General features: G+C 31.6%; 2 protein-coding genes across 3 annotated transcripts in view; one reads left to right on the top strand and one right to left on the bottom strand.

The window, feature by feature from the left end:
• The window catches only part of LOC114131563 (uncharacterized), a 190,268-nt gene that overhangs the window by 47,528 nt on the left and 123,560 nt on the right, over positions 1 to 19,180 (top strand). For both annotated transcript variants that reach the window (XM_050200626.1, XM_050200625.1), the window contains one exon: positions 5,399 to 5,485. The gene's annotated coding sequence lies outside the window, so the exon portion shown is untranslated. The remainder of the gene's footprint in view (positions 1 to 5,398; positions 5,486 to 19,180) is intronic.
• On the bottom strand, positions 274 to 17,489 carry LOC114131561 (facilitated trehalose transporter Tret1-like). Its single transcript, XM_050200628.1, has 2 exons — positions 16,900 to 17,489; positions 274 to 2,834 (listed from the first exon to the last, which is right to left on the bottom strand). The coding sequence occupies exons 1-2, from the start codon at positions 16,955 to 16,957 to the stop codon at positions 1,438 to 1,440; spliced, it is 1,455 nt and encodes a 484-aa protein (XP_050056585.1). The 5' UTR covers positions 16,958 to 17,489; the 3' UTR covers positions 274 to 1,437.

Below are 19,180 nucleotides of genomic sequence, written 5' to 3'. Positions count from 1 at the left end.
AAAGCATGCCAAAATGATTCAATATTTAATGAAAACTTCGGTAAACGTAGGTATACGACTATCGCATTGCAAAATATTACTACTAATATTAAACGCCGAGTTGGTGATAATGATGTGTGGATTATTTTTTGCTGTTTGTTGTATTAATTTTTGCATACCTCTCTTTTTCCAATTTCACGTACTTACTTGTACTATAGTAGGTTTATAATAGATGTACAATAGCAAGAGTATCATAAAACAATATCTGAAATAAATAAACGTGACATCGGTTAGTTAATATTTTTATATATGTTTTTATTTATTTATTTCGTGACATTATAGGATATATATATACAGAGAGACATACAATAAGAAAGTAACTACTACAATATGTTATACATAAATGTACATAATAATAATATAATATAATATGTTACGGTACAGCGATGTTTGGTAATATATTATTTTAACATTCGGTGTATAAAAATATACATAAATTAACATTGTTCGGGCGGTTTTGACGTATGGAAATTATTTTCGATCGGTTTTCGGTTGGCGGGCGGTACAGCTATATATAGTCTTCTTCACCGAACATGTCACTAAAATCATTTATGATTGATTAGGGTCTCCGGTGCGCGTTGTTTTCGGAGCAAAACGAAGCTTAACGCAATTTCCGCAACTTTATCCCTCTTCGGGACTCAGATATACGTTTATATTATATATATATGTGTGTGTGTATTATTGTAGTGCGGTGTGCGTGTGATCGCGTGTATATGGTAGAGGATGACTGTCAATCAAACGTGAACGAAAAGTATGGCAGTGATGCCGTATACGCTCCCTTCTGCGGCCCCTTTTCGGTCGCATTGTAAATGCGACGGCGACGTGTCTTATTGATCACTACCACCGCCGCGGTGGTGGAAGATTCGAGTTCGAAACGTCAAAAAGGAAAACCGACCTCACGTCAGCTTCGCAAAATCTCCACCCTCTACCCCTCTCACTCGTACCGACCAGTCGTACCTTTGGCCGCCGACCATCGTCTGGGGTCGTTTGATGTGTAACGTACGCACTCGCACATATATAATATTATATGTACGAGCGTATTACCTACATAATAATGCGGAATGGCTTCTTCGTCGTCGTCGACATTATGAATTATATACATATATGTGTGTGTGTGTGTGTGTGTGTATTAAAATAATAATAATATATTTATACTATACCTACGTCCTATCTAACAACTATATGTATAAATAATAATGTATAAACGTATAAATAGTTTAATACTATACAGAAATGTAAAGAGAATGATGAACAGAAAAAAAAAACACACACGAAAACGAAAACATATTATAATACAATAATTTTATCGCAACTCGTTCGTAATTATTATTATTTTTATTAACAATACTGCAGGTGATTTGATCGTCAGCGATAATCATATATATATATAGGTAGGATCTAAACGTCCGACGTGTTGGCGTTGACAGGTTTACGGCGGTTCTTGCTGCGGGACATCCGGTCGTCGTCGACGATGGTCTTCATGATCTCGCTCTGGATCTGCGCGAACGTCTTGCCCTTGGTCTCGGGCAGGAACCGGTAGATCAACAGGAAGGACACCAGGCATCCGGTGCCGTATATGAAATAGTTGACGTGTATGCCCCACTGGTCGGTGATGACCTGGTACATCTTGAGGCCGACGAACGATATGACGGTGAGCGTGACGGACGTGATGGCGCTGGCCAGGCCGCGGACGTTGGACGGGAACATCTCGCCCTGGAGCGTGGGCAACAGCGGCCCGAGCCCTATGCTGTAGATGACGGCGAACGACCCGATGGCGGTGAACGGTATCCAGGCGCCCAGCGACTCGAAGCCCACCCACCGCTTGTAGTAGTACAGCCCGGTGACCAGCTCGAACGCGCCGCACCCGAAGCACGAGAACAGCAGCAGCGGCCGGCGGCCGAGCTTGTCCACCAGGTAACCGGTGACGAACGTGGTGCAGAATATCAGCACGCCCAGCAGCATGGTGAACTGGTCCGGGGACAGCGTCTTGTCGGTGTCGGCGTGCGCGAACGTGGAACTGGCGTACGCCAGCACGGTGGTCATGCCGGACAGCACGTCGGCCGCGGCGACGATCTGCACGATCAGGAACGCCTTGCGGCTGCACTGGGACCCGAACAGGTCGCGCATCGAGCCCTTGTGCCGGAGGTCGTCCCGGGCCTCGGCCTTGATGCGCATCAGCTCGCGGACCACGACGTCCGATTCGGCCGACTGGTCGCCGTGCAGCCACGCCACCGACTCGTGCGCCTTCTTGTCGTCGTCCCGGAGCACGTAGTAGTACGGCGATTCGGGTATCCACAGGCACGTGCCCAGGAACGCGCACGGCACCAGCAGCGAGTAGTACGTGAGCGCGTCGTACGACACCATCGGCCCGACGCAGTACACGTACAGTATGCCGGCGTTCAGCATGCCGTTGAAGAACGTGCTGAGGGCGCCGCGTATGCTGTCGCCGGCTATCTCCCCGATGTAGATGGGCGCCACGGTGGTTATGATGCCTATGCAGGCGCCCTGCAGGAGCCGCACCCAGTACAGCACTCCGATCGTGCTGCTCCACAGCACCATGAGCCAGCTGACGATGTAGAGGGGCCCGGTGAGCAGCAGACACGGTTTCCGGCCCACCTTGTCCACGAGCAGCCCGAACGGTATCGGCGACAACAGGTTGCCCAGTTCCAGCATGGCGATCATCCACGACTGCTGTTCGTTGGTGGCGACCATCGTCAGCCCGCCGTTGGACAGCTTGGCCAACACCGGTGACGGCCAACCCAACGACGTGCCAGCCATCATCACCGACAGCGACGCTAAACAAACACAAACAAACACAAGTCGATTATATTAAAATAATGACAATAATAATATATATTATAAAATAGAGGCGCGCGCCCGGACTTGCAAATTCCACCCATCGACTTTCCCGAAACGAGTGAAATATTCGCTAGAAATTTTAAAAATTTTACGAGATGACGTGATATACCTGCTACTTCATAATTAGGCGTTATGGACTTGTGTTCCGATCGAAAGCTAGCGTGGGTAATAAATAGATAATGAATCGATATGTTTATAAAATATTAAAGCTGTGCGAGGAAGAATCTGCGAATTTATAATAAACAAATGGATAGTTTTTATAAAACATAAAAATATTTAAAGTAGTCATATCTTGAGTTATATCCCATTCATTTTGAATTCAGAATAAAATTAATCGGAATGCAACTTCGTTAACTACACAACCCTGGTAATAGTAATTATAAATAATGGGTTGACTATAAATAGGTAAGTAAATAATCTAGCGATGTAAAATGACAATAAATTGCAATTAACATTAAAATGAGAATTTTTAAGACTTTTGATTATATTTTTAGTCTAAATAATATCATTTTTTAAAATATGTATTCCAGAAAAAAAATATTTTGTAATACTAAGCAGTTACAGGTATAATTTAAAAAAAAAAACCAAGAATCACTCGTATTTACTTGTTGAGTATAAGAATATGCTTAGGTACCTATTTAATATTCTCTGATCACGTCATTAAGTACGTCCATATCGTACGTGGGTTGTGTTAATATTATGAACGTAGGGTAAAGTGGATTTATCATAAACAATTTTGACTGATTTTATAACAATCAAATGTACTATAAAATATTTTAAATTATTGTATTCTACTGAGAATGATTCAATGGTAATATTTTTAAGGGTATTTTTTTAAAATTATAAAATTTAATGGATAAATAATATTCAATAATAGATATTGGATACAGATATACAAGGTAATATATAATACCAAGATCGAACGACTTTCGCACGTCATCAGCAAGATTCAGTAATACACATAACAACATCAAAGAACTACGAGATTGGTTATTTTATATTATATTACATCATATATAATATATATTTTATTATATACGACCGCACTTCAACTTTATTCGCTTAGGCCGCGGTTCGACAAAGCAGTAAGAAAATAATATAATAGCCAACTTTTCATAAAGCTTTGGATGATTCTGAAGTAAAGAGCACTATTTCTACCTGTTTGAGTTAAACATAGATCTCGTTTCTCTTTGATGTCTGATCCGCTTTTTCTCTGATGTATCAACAAAGAAAAAAACCGCGTGCGTTTCAATAAAAGATAATACACAAACATTAACGAGTGATCTAATAACTTCGTATATTATAACCAACATAATCGAATATGAGGTGTGCGTTCTATATACTGCAGTATTATATTTAAATCGTAAACAAATGTACTATATACATATCACTTTAATGTTTATAATAATTTGAGCTTTACATTCTTACAAAACATAGATTAATGCATTGTCAAACATTATGAGTTTTTTTCTGAAAAATAAACCTGATTCATATACATATTATTATACATAATAAACTACAGAGTGTTGATTTGGTAATTCATCACCAAACATGAGTATTCATTTTATTCTAAAATAGTGCATTTATTCAAATTTTGAATTTTGTATTGGTTAGTTGTACTAAATACTCGTAGACTATAATATTTTCAAATATTGAGATATTTTTTTTATAATTTAATGAGTAGTATATTGTGTTAATAATCAAATGAATTTTCTTTTTTTCAAAATTTTTACGAGAAGTTTCTTTAAATTTGAGTTATTATATTGTATTTTCCAACGAATGAAGATAATATAATAGTCTTTAGCAGTTAATGATCTTACATCAAATATTAAATAGATTCAGAGCCGTGTTAAGGGGGGGGGAGCCTTTATTTGTGATTAATATGCTACCTATGGCCCAAAATGAAATTTTGCCCCGGGGCCCTGAATTACTAGACACGGCTCTGAGTAGATTTAATTGTTATATTAAGTCTAATAATTACCTATTATTAAACTTGAATTCAATTTTTAATAAATTTATAATAATTTACAATTTATTACTATAAATTTTATATCGTTATAAAAATATAATCTCATATTTTCTAAGCCTGTTATCTTCAATAGTTAAACTTAAAGTTTATTTATACTCAAAATCTATTTAGCATTTTTTTGAATTCTGATTTATGTATAAATACAATATATTTTTAAAAAGTTATCTCCCCCATAAATTATCATAAAAGCAGTGGTTCTCATTAAAAAAATAAGTTGTATCGCTAAAGAATACTACTTTACATTGCATTAAAAAAAATATGGTCCTATAATAATTAACTTAAATTCTGATTTTTAAAATTTTAAAATTTTAAAAATTAAAAATGAGGATTTGTATAAACCTATAATATACAATATACATTTATAATTGAATATTGATTTATCCATCCCCATATTATACATAATAAATATAATAATTTCAATTAAGTGCATTATATTATTTATTTATTTGTATATAATTTTTTCAATTACAGATGATAGAAGACTTGATGTAGAAGACTTTAAATCCAAAAATTTACACGACAAGTCTTCAGAATAAAGCAGTTATTGATCGTTTTTTGGTGAGATATATATTTTTTTTTTTTTAATGATTATTTAACTGAATTGTTGAATAGTGAATAAAAAATATTATTAATTAGCTTTAGTTAAATATCAAGATGTTTAATAATCGTTAAGCAAAGTCGAGAAAGAAGAAAAACATAAAGAAGCTAATATTATTAAAGAAATATATCTTCTGGGAGTCAGTTTCTTCATACAATTCACTTTAAACTAGTTAACTACAATTATACTATAATATTTATTAAAGTTGGAAGGTACGTGTATCCGAGTATATGATAAAAGTTTGAAACCGTAAATATTTTAAAAATATTAACTAAACAAAAAATGGAGTTACAAAAACTTACTGATTCAAAAATTTTCTTTAGAGTTTGTCATTAGAGATACCCATCTAAAAAGTAAATTATTTATACTTACCTAAATTATAGTTATTATAAAAAAATATGTAAAATTGTATTAAATTTATGAACAAAAATTAGTTATTTTGAATATGAACATTTTATGATTGATAGTGTTTAACCCTATTAATAAATTAACTATAGAAATATATAAATATATACTGTAACAAATATTTTAACATTTTTTATACAAAGTAGAAATAGATTAATTAGTTACTAACTATGATTCAATTTTAATAATAAATAAAAAAAATAACTTATATATTCAATATGCATATATAAATTTTGTTAATATATTAAAATTAAATCAAATATTTTGCATTCGCAGTATAGGTAGTACATAAAATATGTATCTAATTAATTAAAAGAAGAATACATTAAACCATATTCTATAACAGTAACTGTACTCATAAAATAAAAAAATAGATTATTATTCCTATAATTTCATGCTAATGGATTTGTTTAATTGTTTTGTGGTTTAAAATAATGAGTCCAAATTTGCATCACAAGGGAATACAAAATTAATAAATCATACAATTGAAAATGCATTAACGAGGTCTGAATTCTGGAATAAAGAATAACATTCCAATTTTCATTTAACAGCACAGCAATTGTTAAAATAAAAATTATTAGTTAGTATTGTAATAATTAAAATCTGTGCAAAATGAAAGTAAAACAATATTTGAAATAATATATAAAATCAAATTTTATAATAATAATATTATATACTATATTATTACCTAGCTGGCTAGCTATGTAGTATAACATAATACACATGTAAGTTGTTCTTAAGTACAGAAATTTGAATTAATAACTAAATAACCTAATACTATGAAGTTAATTGTAAATTACAATCGTATAAAATTTGGCTAAATTTTTCATGGAGGATTTAAATAAAATATTTTATTTAAACATAGAACTTATGTGAATACTATGTTCATTAAAATTGACATACAAATTGTATTCAAAGATAATGGCAGAGGTTAAGTATCACATTTATGTACTTTTTTTAAAAATATAATACATTTTCATTGTTTTGGGAAGATGAGCAACAATTAGCTCAAGCATTAAAATTTTAATTTTGTCTAGAGAAAAATTTAACTAATAATAGATCGTACTTTATTTTAAAAACCAGTCAAAATACAGATGAATATTAAAATATAAATAAAACTGAATAGCATTATTATTCATTCATAGTTTAAACATTGTGTAAACAAACTAATAAAATAGTTCTGATTTGATATTTTTTTTATATAAAAAGAGTGCTCTTATTTTTTAAAAGTTCTACATTTTTATTATTTATTTGTAAATACATTCTATAGACTTAAATGGATTAAATGGTTTTTTGATTTACTATTGGTGACCCTACTCTAAATATTGGGATACTTAAATTGTTAAATGTTACATGTATTTGTTACGTCTTACACACGATTTATGTATGCAATAAATTATGATCGTAATGATATAAGAGAAAAATATAAAATTTATTTTAAATAAGATACTAGATTTTAGTTAAATTGAAAAGTTATAAAAGTTTCCTTGTTGTAGGTTTCTTTTCTAGTATTTTTGTATTAAAATTAAATTTTTAAACAAAAACAACAATATTATAATATTTCTTCAAAATTAACATGAACACAATAAATTAATTTCACATTATAAATACAATTTACGTTTCTTCTGTAAAATTAAATAATCAAAAAGTTAGATAGGTATGTCAGTACGTGGAATCTTTATGAAAGTGAATTTGATGGAATAGATGTAGGTAGAACCCAAACCTTTTTACGTTTATGATATACATCATTGAGACAGAATTCATATACTACACAAGAAATTTAATGTACCAACTCATAATTAAAAAAGACGAAATGGTGCACAAAAGTTTAAATTTAAGTAAAAGTTTTCCTGTTGAACAATTCGTATAGTAGGTAGTGCTGTTGTGTGGTTGTCGGTAACACTACTCTTATCTCTCTTAAATTTGTTAGTTAGGTACTTTGTTTATAATACGATGAAATAATATAGAGAATTAAAAATTTTAATTTTGTATTCGACATTAAACTCGACCATTTAATTAAATGTTATTTAAATATTGCTCCATGAGAACATAATATCAACAATAACAACAATCGGTTTTAAAGTCTAAAGGTTGTTGATTACTCCAAGTATGTAATGAAAATGTAACCATTAAATAATATGTGTAAGATAATGATGAATATTGTTATTAATATTATGCAAATATATGATTATGTATTAATAAATGATTTAAAAGTGTTACATAATGATATAAATGTTTAAAATTTCAAATATCAAAGGAATAATAAAAAAGATTTATGTTTTTGTAATAATTAAAACATTGAAATTAATTATGCAACTAAAACAATAGTTTAATATTTATGGCTATAAATGGCATTTGTATAAAATGTAATAAATATAAAAAGTTAATAAAAATGTGAATGATATATAATGGTTCCTATAATATTATGTTTTTACACATTAAATTTTATTAGTGGCGTATTTTGATAATTTTTCGTGTGGCAGTGGAGGGGGGAATTTCTATAAAAAAATAGATTAATCATCAATAGAAATTATATATATAAAGGTAGATTACTAAAACCTTTTAAAAACTGTTCACAATTTAAAAGTGAAAATAAAAAAAAGAACTATCATTAATACTTAACTCAGTCAGTTATTGACCGTTACTTATACATAAGAACTAATAATAATTAATTTTATCATATTACAAAATAAACGTGAAAATTATGTACTATGATATTTATAATTTTGTCATTGTTCAGTTTTTACGTGGATTTAAATATACGTTTTAATTATCAATACAATATTTGACATTTTAACAATAGGTATTATATTGACTATTAAACGATTGTGATATTATTATACTCTGTGATTAAATATAGGAAAAAGGTCGGCTTGTACAAATGTACAATTGTTGTTGACAATAATTATCGGTGTTTTTACATAAAGAACAATAATTGCCGCCTCACGGATAAAGAAAAGAAAACATAACGCTTTTTTCGCTTCAGAAGTCGTGCAGTAGAAGATTTACGAGTCGACGGGGGGTTCGTTGGATTTACCTGTGAGACTAAAACCAAGCAATATTAACTTTTCGGGAACTTTTTGATTATTTAGCCCATTTTTCACATCCGGTGTTACGAAAACCGCTGTACCCCGGGTACGAAATACCACTCACTTGGTATATACAAATATTTATTTATATATATATATATTATATTATAATATACATATATACCTACTATATCTATATAATATAAACTTATATATATATAAGCGTATAGAACGTAACGATTTCCTAATGGAAAAATTCATGACCCACATTTTTCACTTTTGTAAAGCCGACCGTCCGTTTTTACGTGCGAATTTGTATGCGCAGTCGAAACCTGAATAAAGCTATTAGAAAAAAAAATGAGCGAGGGTCGGAAAAACAGCATAAACTTTTGTAGTCCCCTAACCTCCTGTATACTACACATCGATGAGCGGCGGCGAAAAAATAATCGTCATGAAACCGACATGTGAGAATAAACGTAATAAGTGTTTCGGACGACGATGCCGCGATGACGTCCCGCAAAGAGAGTGCAAATGATCATTTGACAGCGGACTGTGTTTAAATAAGCGTTTTTACGCCATACATATAAATATACGGAGGCGCCATGTGTTCTGAACAGTTTAGAAAACGAAGGGATGCTTTTGTGACCGCAGCAGCCATTAACTTGTAACGGGTTAATGGAATTTCCCTATATATATTATATATATACAATATACATGCACGCACGACTGGTGCACATACACTATACACTCTGGCGAGGGTATGTATATTATACGACCGGGCCAGCCGATGTTTTTCACGACCCGGAACGTAAAAGGGATTCGGAAGTGTGTATGCGCGTGTATGCTGCATGTGTGAGAGATAGGGTGAGAAGGAGAGTGAGAGAATATGAGCGCCCGTGGAGTGGGAGAGAGATTAGAAAAAAAAAATTTGATTTACGACACGAGCTATTGCTTTTGATATTCACTTCTGGGTCGCATATAATAGTATTCTATTATGGAATTTGGCGAATCCGTATGACTGTAGACGAGGTGTATACGAGCGACACTGGCGTTTATTTTACACCAACGATAAACGCATGCCTGCTAGTTATTACGTATTTACTATATTTTAACAAAAGGTATATTCATCCTCGACGTCGGCTGTAAATTACACGCATATTATTTTATACGCCAGTGTACACACGACTTAAATATGCGTACCGATCAGGGCCTGACTCAATCGAGTACCTGTAATATTATATCGATGTCCTCCCCACTGATTCCTGTTATCATAAAATATTTGAAACGTAATTTTGCTATAATAAATTGAGCATTTTCTTATCAGTCGGTCAGTGTTCTGTACGAACTCAGTATTCGGCGCGATCGGACCAGTGCTCCTTTTTTTGTGTTAAATGCTAATAATCACGGAAATTCCGTTTAAAGGCAATCTACTGACATAAGACATTGTTGACACATCACAAGAAATTTTTCATAGACGTTTTTCAATGGGTGCCTAATAGATTATACATTTATAACGAATTTAATACATAATATTAATATATATATATATATATTTAATATTTAATTTAATATTATAATATCATCATGGATCGAAGTATTTTTCATTTTAATTATATTTTTTAGTAGGTACATAGATTTTATTTTTAATAAGTGTCTAAATTATAAAATCACAGGCTTTATGTTATGTACCTGGCACCGAAAATCGCAAACCAGACCTTTGATATCAAGTAGGTATACAATACCTAGCGGCAATACGCTGTGTGCCGAATAATAATTATAAAATATTAAGTATTTCATCTAAGTAGTACTCTTAAATACGAAACACCCCACGCATAAAATATATTCGATAATACCTTCTACCTACGCTATTTATGTTTAAATGTATACTTTTAATTCAATTTTCTAATTAAAGTTTAGTGTTTGAGTACGGTTTAAGTTTATTTTTATTTACTAAATACTCTACTCACTTTTACTCCCGTCATTATATTATATTAAACGTTGTTTGAATAACATTTAATGTACCGTGACAAAGATGTCAATTATTTTTACAGCGTATCGAGATCCCCAAACACTACAACTATAACTTGCTTTGTTTTCGAACTTAAACCTTCATTTCTGTCATTGGAAAATTCAAAAGAGTTGTTTTAAAGTTCAGTAAAAGTGTTTAAGAGAAATATATTAGCAGCGCCTATACACTTCTTGTGTCCTCCAAATAGGTTTATTTTATAGGTAGTAAATTCAACCGATAACTTGAGACCCATTTTGAGGACGTACATAAGTCAACTATATCGCACTATTATCTATGTTATCTAACTGTACTAAAATCAATACTCAATATAAATCGATAGTTATCCATACAATTTTTTTTTTTATTTTGAATTTTATACTTGATTACTTATTACTTATTTAGGTTTTTATTTTTATTGTAACAAATTAACAAAAAAATAAATAACTAAGTAAAACATATTGACTAATTTACAAAATAAGTGTTTTATTTTTATTTTTTTACTGTGGATAATATTAAATATATAATATAATATATATTTTAATTATGATGGATTAACATTATTATGTGAAACAAATTGGTTTATAAATTACCAAACTAAACAGTAGGTATAGCAAAAATGTAAAATATATACTTTTACTAGTTAATTTATGAACCAATATCGTTAACTTGGAATATAAGTGTTAAAATAAATCATAAAAATTATTTTTTTGTCAATTGACCGTGTTTATAACACAAATATATCAATATTTGGATAAAATTGACATCGAATTGGTCATTTGTCCTACACATGAGTCATATATACGTAATAAATGATGACTACTTTAATTGAATTTAAAATAAAAAAGTATTATGTAATAATTAGATCGCCTATAATATTTAGTTAAAATTTAATGATCAGCATTTTTTAAATGATTGTGTATTACTGTAGTATACAATTATAGATATTATGAACTATACAAGCATACGAATATAACGAATACATCGTATATTATTAATTTACATACAAAAATCGTTTGAGTAGAAAATCAAATTAATGTAACTAGGTTATAAAAAAGGGTAGGTAATGCTAGAACGCGAGTAATTTTTAACCGAAACAAACAATAATTTACCTATTAAATAAAAACTGAGATGCAAGTAGTATGTATCACCGTCTGCAGATTATTAATATTCTTCTAAGAAACGATTCGCACTCTTAAAACATAGCACTATTACTCTGATAGAAGTTTGTCAATCATGAAAATTAATAGAACCCAAATATATCAAGTCAATTATATAGCCTACTACCTACTACTCAAAATCGACCATACTTTAATTGGATAACGTTAGTCGGAAAAGTGATCAAAAATAAAAATTAACTTGAAAAAATCCACCACGGAATAATTTCCTTTATCATTAGCTAACTAAATGATTTAAACTTTACTTTACTGCATAAAGTATATTAAATACTCTAATTTAAAATGAATAAAATAAAAAAATAAAAAATTTCATAACATATACTTAGATATTGCTTGAAATACAGTTGAACTTTTACACATTATCATACAATAAAATTTTTTTAACATATTATATAGATATCTTTTTTAATATTTCATACTCACTGTGTTATTTAAAATCAATTTAAATTGAATAAAATGTTCATCTAAATCAATAATTAGCACTATTATAATAGTACTACGATATTCAAAACTGAAACCAGGCAAAACCGTCAAACTTCTATTAATTATGAGTATAGCCTTTCAAGGAATCACCTTGAGACTTATAAAGTTACAACAGGTGTTCCACTGTAATACGTTTACATAATAAATGCTACAGTCTTCCAGAGTAACATAAACAACCAGTAGTGTAATTAAGGTACGGATTTGGGTGTTGTAACCCCCCATGACTTTTTTTTATTTAAAAAAAAACTAGTCAAACATATTTTTGTATAAATTTAACATCTTCGCCAAAACGATGGTTTTTAACTCGAGCAAAAACATTTTTAAGAAACACAATGGCTGAGGTTTGATCCTTAATTAAAATATTTTTTATAAGCTTTATGTGGTAGAAATCAAATTCAAGTCTAATTCTTAACTTTTTTATTCCGCAGAATCGATTAATGGTTTTGCTATATTAGTTGTTTATAAAAAATGTTAAAATTGACCCTGAAGAAGACAGAAGTACTTAATGAATAAGGATTAAAATGATCAAATAGTCTTGTAGATTGAATCTTTTATTGTTATTTACTTATTTGTGATGAAGTTGAATCTTAGTACCAATAAAGTTATATTATATAATATATTTATAATTGTGAATATTTAAATATGTATTATGAAATGTATAGATTATAATGGTTGTATTAATAGGTGCTTAATTATAATATAAAACAAATTTTTTGGTGGAAGGGGGAAGATAATAGACATAATGTACAAATATTTTACCCCCCTCCCCTCCATAAACATGATCAAATTACGCCATTGTAAATAATCATCGATAGTATACTATGCTGTTAATAGATACTAAGATTCTACAATAAGTTAAACAATCACTCAAATCAATTTTAAAATAATAATATATCCAAGAATTTTTACAGAATTGTGTTCATATTTAAACTGTTCAACCTGATTGTTGGGTTACAGTAATTATTATTATCCTATATTTTATTTAAAACAGATTTTAATTTATAGAAATTTTAATAAAATAAAATGTGTGTTTGTATTATTTAAAATGTAACTAATCTATACAATTTTATTTTTGTTTACTATATTTTATTTATTTATTTTACGGACTGGATCCATTTTTACATTAACATATGCATATACAGCGCACAGCCGCATAAAATAAAAGAGGGGTAGGGAAGGCAATAAAGTTATTCACTTGATCAAATTTATGAAAATATATTTTCAATTAAACCTTTATTTTTTTATTAAAGGTACTTTTGATCGATTTTATATGGTATTATTACATTTTTGACTTGATATGACATACAAATCTATAAGTTATAAACTAATTAAAATATGGAAAATGTTTTAAGCTACTATTTAAATATCGTAACATTTAATTCAACTGATTGGTTCATTGTAATAGCTATTGTTCAAGGTTAGATAGGAATTGATTTTTATTACTTAAATTAATTTTTTTTTAATTCTTAGAACTTAAATTTAATAACTCGATCATCGATTCATCTACTAATCAGTTGTTGCTATAACGTTATATTTGTATTTTAATTGTATTAGTATTATCATTTGTAATTTTGTTTTAAAAATTATCTTCACAAATTAAAATAGTCTTAAATGCTCTTATCTAAATTAAAAGAAAGTTAAATAATATTTAAATACTATACATTCATAATTCTATAATAATATGCCCAATTTTTATTTTTAACAATAGCTAGACCAAAACTTCGAAAAAATAATACGTTTTTATACTTCCTGATTATTACATCAATCACGTTGTATCTTAACAAATGCTTTAAAACGAGAAATACAGTAGGTAAAATTAAAATTATATCACATGTTCAAATAAATAATTCAATTAATAGAAAAATTAGGAATGACATAATTTTACAATTTTACGTTGTATAGATACGCGTAAATCCGTATTCAATATTAGAATATATTTATGTTTATTTCCTAATGTAACTAACCAATCAGTATGGTCTAAATGTAGACAACATTAAAAGATTAAAATAATAAAATTTAATGAACGAACCGGCATAATAACATATAATATGCGGCATAAACGTAATACAATAATAGCGATTGAAGAAAAGAAATCATGAAGTTGAAAAGTGTTAGTTTCAATTATGATAAATTGAAGATAAATTATTGCGAACGCTAGTAGTGTTATTGTCAACAATTATATGTTTCATAATATAATACAAGTATAGGAAGTTGCAATAATATTGTGAATCAGCGTTACCTATACTCTAAAACTAAAAATCGACTGATCTTTCCTTAGGTATACTGCTATTATATCAAGATGAAAAATATTTTACACCAATTAAGTATTAGTACGGTTAAAATTAAAACATTAACGTACTTAAGCTTTTAATCTCGTTGTTATTGTATAATTATTAATCCTTTATAAATATATATTATATATATAATATATATAGTATCGTTAATCTTTTAAATCGACAGTTTAAATTGTATTTTTCATAAAATTAAGACGTAGGTTTATACTTATAGTATATGCTGCATAAATATTAATTATTTTCTTGCAATTCCTCAAAAATAAATTTTTAAATATTACCATCAAAAAGCTTATAAATAATAATCACGATAAAAGGATTAAAACAATAATAATATAATACATAGCTGTTACAAATAATTAATTCGAAAACGCGAAAGGAAATTTTACCGAACAGCTTCGAATAAATGTGGTATAGATACCTACGTTGAGATATAAAACGTCCAATATATTAATACCTGATGTGAAACGCTGCCATTTTGAAAGACATAATCGACTACCACAAGTCTCTTCTGAGATATTCGTAGTATATATGTTATACTAAATTCGTAGGAGTAGACATAGTGTTCGTATTTTATTGAAATTCCTCTCTAGTGGATACCTACATTCGCCGTACGCGATGTTCTTGCATTATAACAATAATGTGCCACGTGTGATTTAAGTGACGACTTTTGAATTAAATCCACATACGAACTTTGCGCTAAATCTAAATGGGTTATTTAATTATGCGCAAAGTTTCGTTAGTTATTAGTGTACGTGTAGTACAGTCGAGTAACGCCTGAATCGTGTACTCGGTGTCTATATATACTACTTATACTACCTAATGCATATAATATACTGCGGGTATGATATTAACCCGATTAAATTTTTACGAAATTGATACAACCGAATCGTACTCGTTCACGTTACACCGACATTAATTTGGGTGCTCGAGTGGTGGGGTTGGTAAACGGTAGAAGTGGAGGGGACGTGGTTGGTTTTGCACGACCTGCAGTACGTAATGAAAAAAAATGTATAGCTATAGGTTTATGGATTTGAAACGACTGTGCAAATATGGTGGTAGGGAAAATAAATATCGATATATAAATAAACGCTGAGATATATAGCAGGTCGTCGTCAAAAACGGGAACGAGTGTAATGTCGTGGCGATCGATGAATTTTTTTAATTAGTCGCGATTACTAAAATAAACGACAACCCCGCGGAATCGACGACGATTCGCGGAGATTTTAGTGGCGAGAGACCGGAAAACAGAAACTCTATAGACCGGTTAGACGCGGCTGCGACTGCTCGAAATATGCATAATTATCGCCCACTTAGCACTTAATAATATTATAATATTAATGAACAGGTACGCCCTCGGCATAGCGACGTGCATAATATTATATGCACTTAAGGTGGCGCTTCGGAACGGACTAAGATCATAACGCGTGAGTGACTTTTAATTTACCTACTATTAAATTAATAGACCTTTACCGCACACGTTATGGTAAAGCGTTAGATGTATTCGTCGCGCAATATTATTATTATTACGTTTAGTATATTAATAGCGATACGATAAATGGACTTTGTGCAAGTGACGGCGCCAGAAGTCTCTTGTACAGGCTGCAGAGGACAACACTTTTACTCGATATAACAAAACCACCAATATTAAAAGCACCGTTAATCGTGATACGTCTATAATAAAATAAAACTAAAATATTTTAATTTCATAGTAAACATTACACGTCTTAGACTTATACGGCGAGTAAACCTTTTTCAATAAAACAATAACTATTACTCGTGCTAAAAATTTAAACGACCGACTACGATTTATTTTAAAACCACATCGTAAACGAACTCCGACTAAATTTGTTTGAATTTTAAGGCGGTCTGTACGGGACACGTCTAACGTCGTCACCGGAGTCACCACAGTTCGCATCTAACCCATCCTCCCGTCGTCAACCGGTCCTAATCGCGATGGATTATAATTTATAATATACTTACCGACAAACGCTGCCACGTACTGCCGGCCGACGGGCTTGTTGAAGAACCCGCCGAGCATAGCGGCCAGCCGGGGCGACGACGACGGTTGCTGCGGCTGCGGCGGCGGTGCTCGGCGGCACGTCCGGGCCGGCGGCGATGGTGCGGCACCGTCCGCGTCGGCGGCGGCCGCGTTACATGTTCGGGACGACGCCAATGCTTACGGGTTCGGTCGCAACGGTAGTCCAAACGACGGACGACGGAATTCGGGGTAAAAGTCGGCGGCGGTCTGGCGGACGGATGGACGGACGAACGGACGCGCGACACTGCCTGAAGACGGACTGAAAAGCGATTGCCGCCCGACGCGCCCGTCTCACGTGTATATAGACGACCGACCGCGCTCGACCGCGAGTTTGTGTGTGTGTGTGTTTGTGTGCGCGCGACAGCGATATGACGACGTGCTGATGTGCACACGACGGATGATAATACACCTATACGGTGTCACCGAGCCTGCGTGTACTGCACGGGTGGTATAATATAGTAATTATATATCGCGTCGTATTATTATAATATTTTATTGTTAATGGCACGTCGTTACGAGTATTGATATCGGCCGTGTTGGTCGCGGCGGGGTGACGAATATGTACGTACATTACACGCGCGTACTTAAATAATATTAATGTGTCAACGGCGCGGTTGAGGTGGAGGCGACGATGGGCGCGGTCAAAATGCATCGGCGGCGGCGGCGGCGGCGATGATTTTTATTTTTTATTTTTCGTGACGTTTATCACTCAGAACTGCATCGCGCGTTAGGTAGGTCGAATAGACGCGTGATACGCGACCTTTATAATATACGATGTACGAGATTTCGAGTGCAAGAACGACCGGTCGACGGAGTCGGTACGAGCCCTCTATTATTATAATATTATTTGCGACTTTAGACTTTTAGAGTACCTGTATATAGGTAGTTGGCGTATGACCGAGGGGGAAAAGTTGAAAACCGTTAGGATTATACGTTATAGTAAAGTTATAGTGCACAGCTACTAAGATAAACGCCTTTATTATTGTTTCGTTTTATAAAATCCATTTAAAAGGAGGCTTGGAGTCGAGAGGTAGATATACGTTTTGAAACCAGTTTATAATTGCAGACCGAGATCGTATAAATGTTGACATAACCTTTATAACCCCAGTGATTTCTATAACTTGATAATATCAACGGCCGTCTATGTGCTTCTTCGTACTGTATATAATAAAAATTGTGTACAATTGTCTTTCTGTTTAATTTTATTAATCGAGCCGTCGGAGAATACGCAACACCGGAACTCAAATATGGAACCGAAACATCGGACACACCCGTATAATAATCTCAAAGGTCCCACCCAACGACCAGAGCTCGTCCGCATAAATACTACAGCACGATATGTCGATATAACTGTAAACTCGAACACACCGTTGCAAACTTGCAAAGGTATACCACGTGTACGTATAATTATTCACTGCAAGGTAGCATCATGAAAAGTTTGATGAGAACGGGTTATTATATTATAATTTATATTATTGGGCGAATGGTGATAATACAATAAAAATTTGCCTTAAAATATATTATATAATTTTACTTACATTTTATTTTATTTGTTCAAGATATCCCTAGCTTAACGCAAACGCTTAGTAACAAAGTGTATTCTCGTGTAAGCGGTGATAAATTAAAATAATATTCACGTCTGGCTGAAGAGAAGACTGCATCAACAACAGCATCGTTAAGAAAAGAGTGTGCTACTTCGAATAAGTTTCAGAGAGAAATAATTTAGTTTAAATAACTGCAAGTTCGTTCAAAACTGCACACACAAAAATAAAACAACTTTTTAATTAACAATACTCTATTTGTAATAAATCTATTTTATTTTTGGTATGGACAGTGAGAGGTACCTATGAAGTAAAAAGATATACCTACATAAACCTTAATAACTTATTACATCACTACGTGATTTAAATGCGGATTTTTTTCTTTTACTTTTAAATAAAAAGAATAAAATAAATATGTATCTATACCTATTGTATTTATATCATTAATACTTTAGAAACATTAAATATATAATGTGCAATAAATTAATAATACCTAATATTATCATTTTAGTATAATTTTACAATAATCATAAAAATACAATTTCCCAATTCTGAGAATTTTTTATTCAAACTGTTACTATAAATATCACTGTACAAATAAAACGATGATTACTAATTTACTAATTAATAATTACATACATACTATATTTGATATTATATATAAGTATAGTGATGCTGGATA

Source organism: Aphis gossypii, chromosome 2, assembly GCF_020184175.1.
Source record: "Aphis gossypii isolate Hap1 chromosome 2, ASM2018417v2, whole genome shotgun sequence".
Classification (NCBI taxonomy): Eukaryota; Metazoa; Arthropoda; class Insecta; order Hemiptera; family Aphididae; genus Aphis; species Aphis gossypii.
This window is presented reverse-complemented; position numbering and strand designations above follow the sequence as displayed.

What these genes read in the sequence shown, in the direction of transcription:
- LOC114131561 (XM_050200628.1), bottom strand. Translation starts at nt 16,957, where the DNA reads ATGCTCGGCGGGTTCTTCAACAAGCCCGTCGGCCGGCAGTACGTGGCA. An exon ending in GTACGTGGCAGCGTTTGTCG is followed by an intron (nt 2,835 to 16,899) that starts GTAAGTATATTA and finishes GTGTTTGTTTAG; the next exon opens with CGTCGCTGTCGGTGATGATG.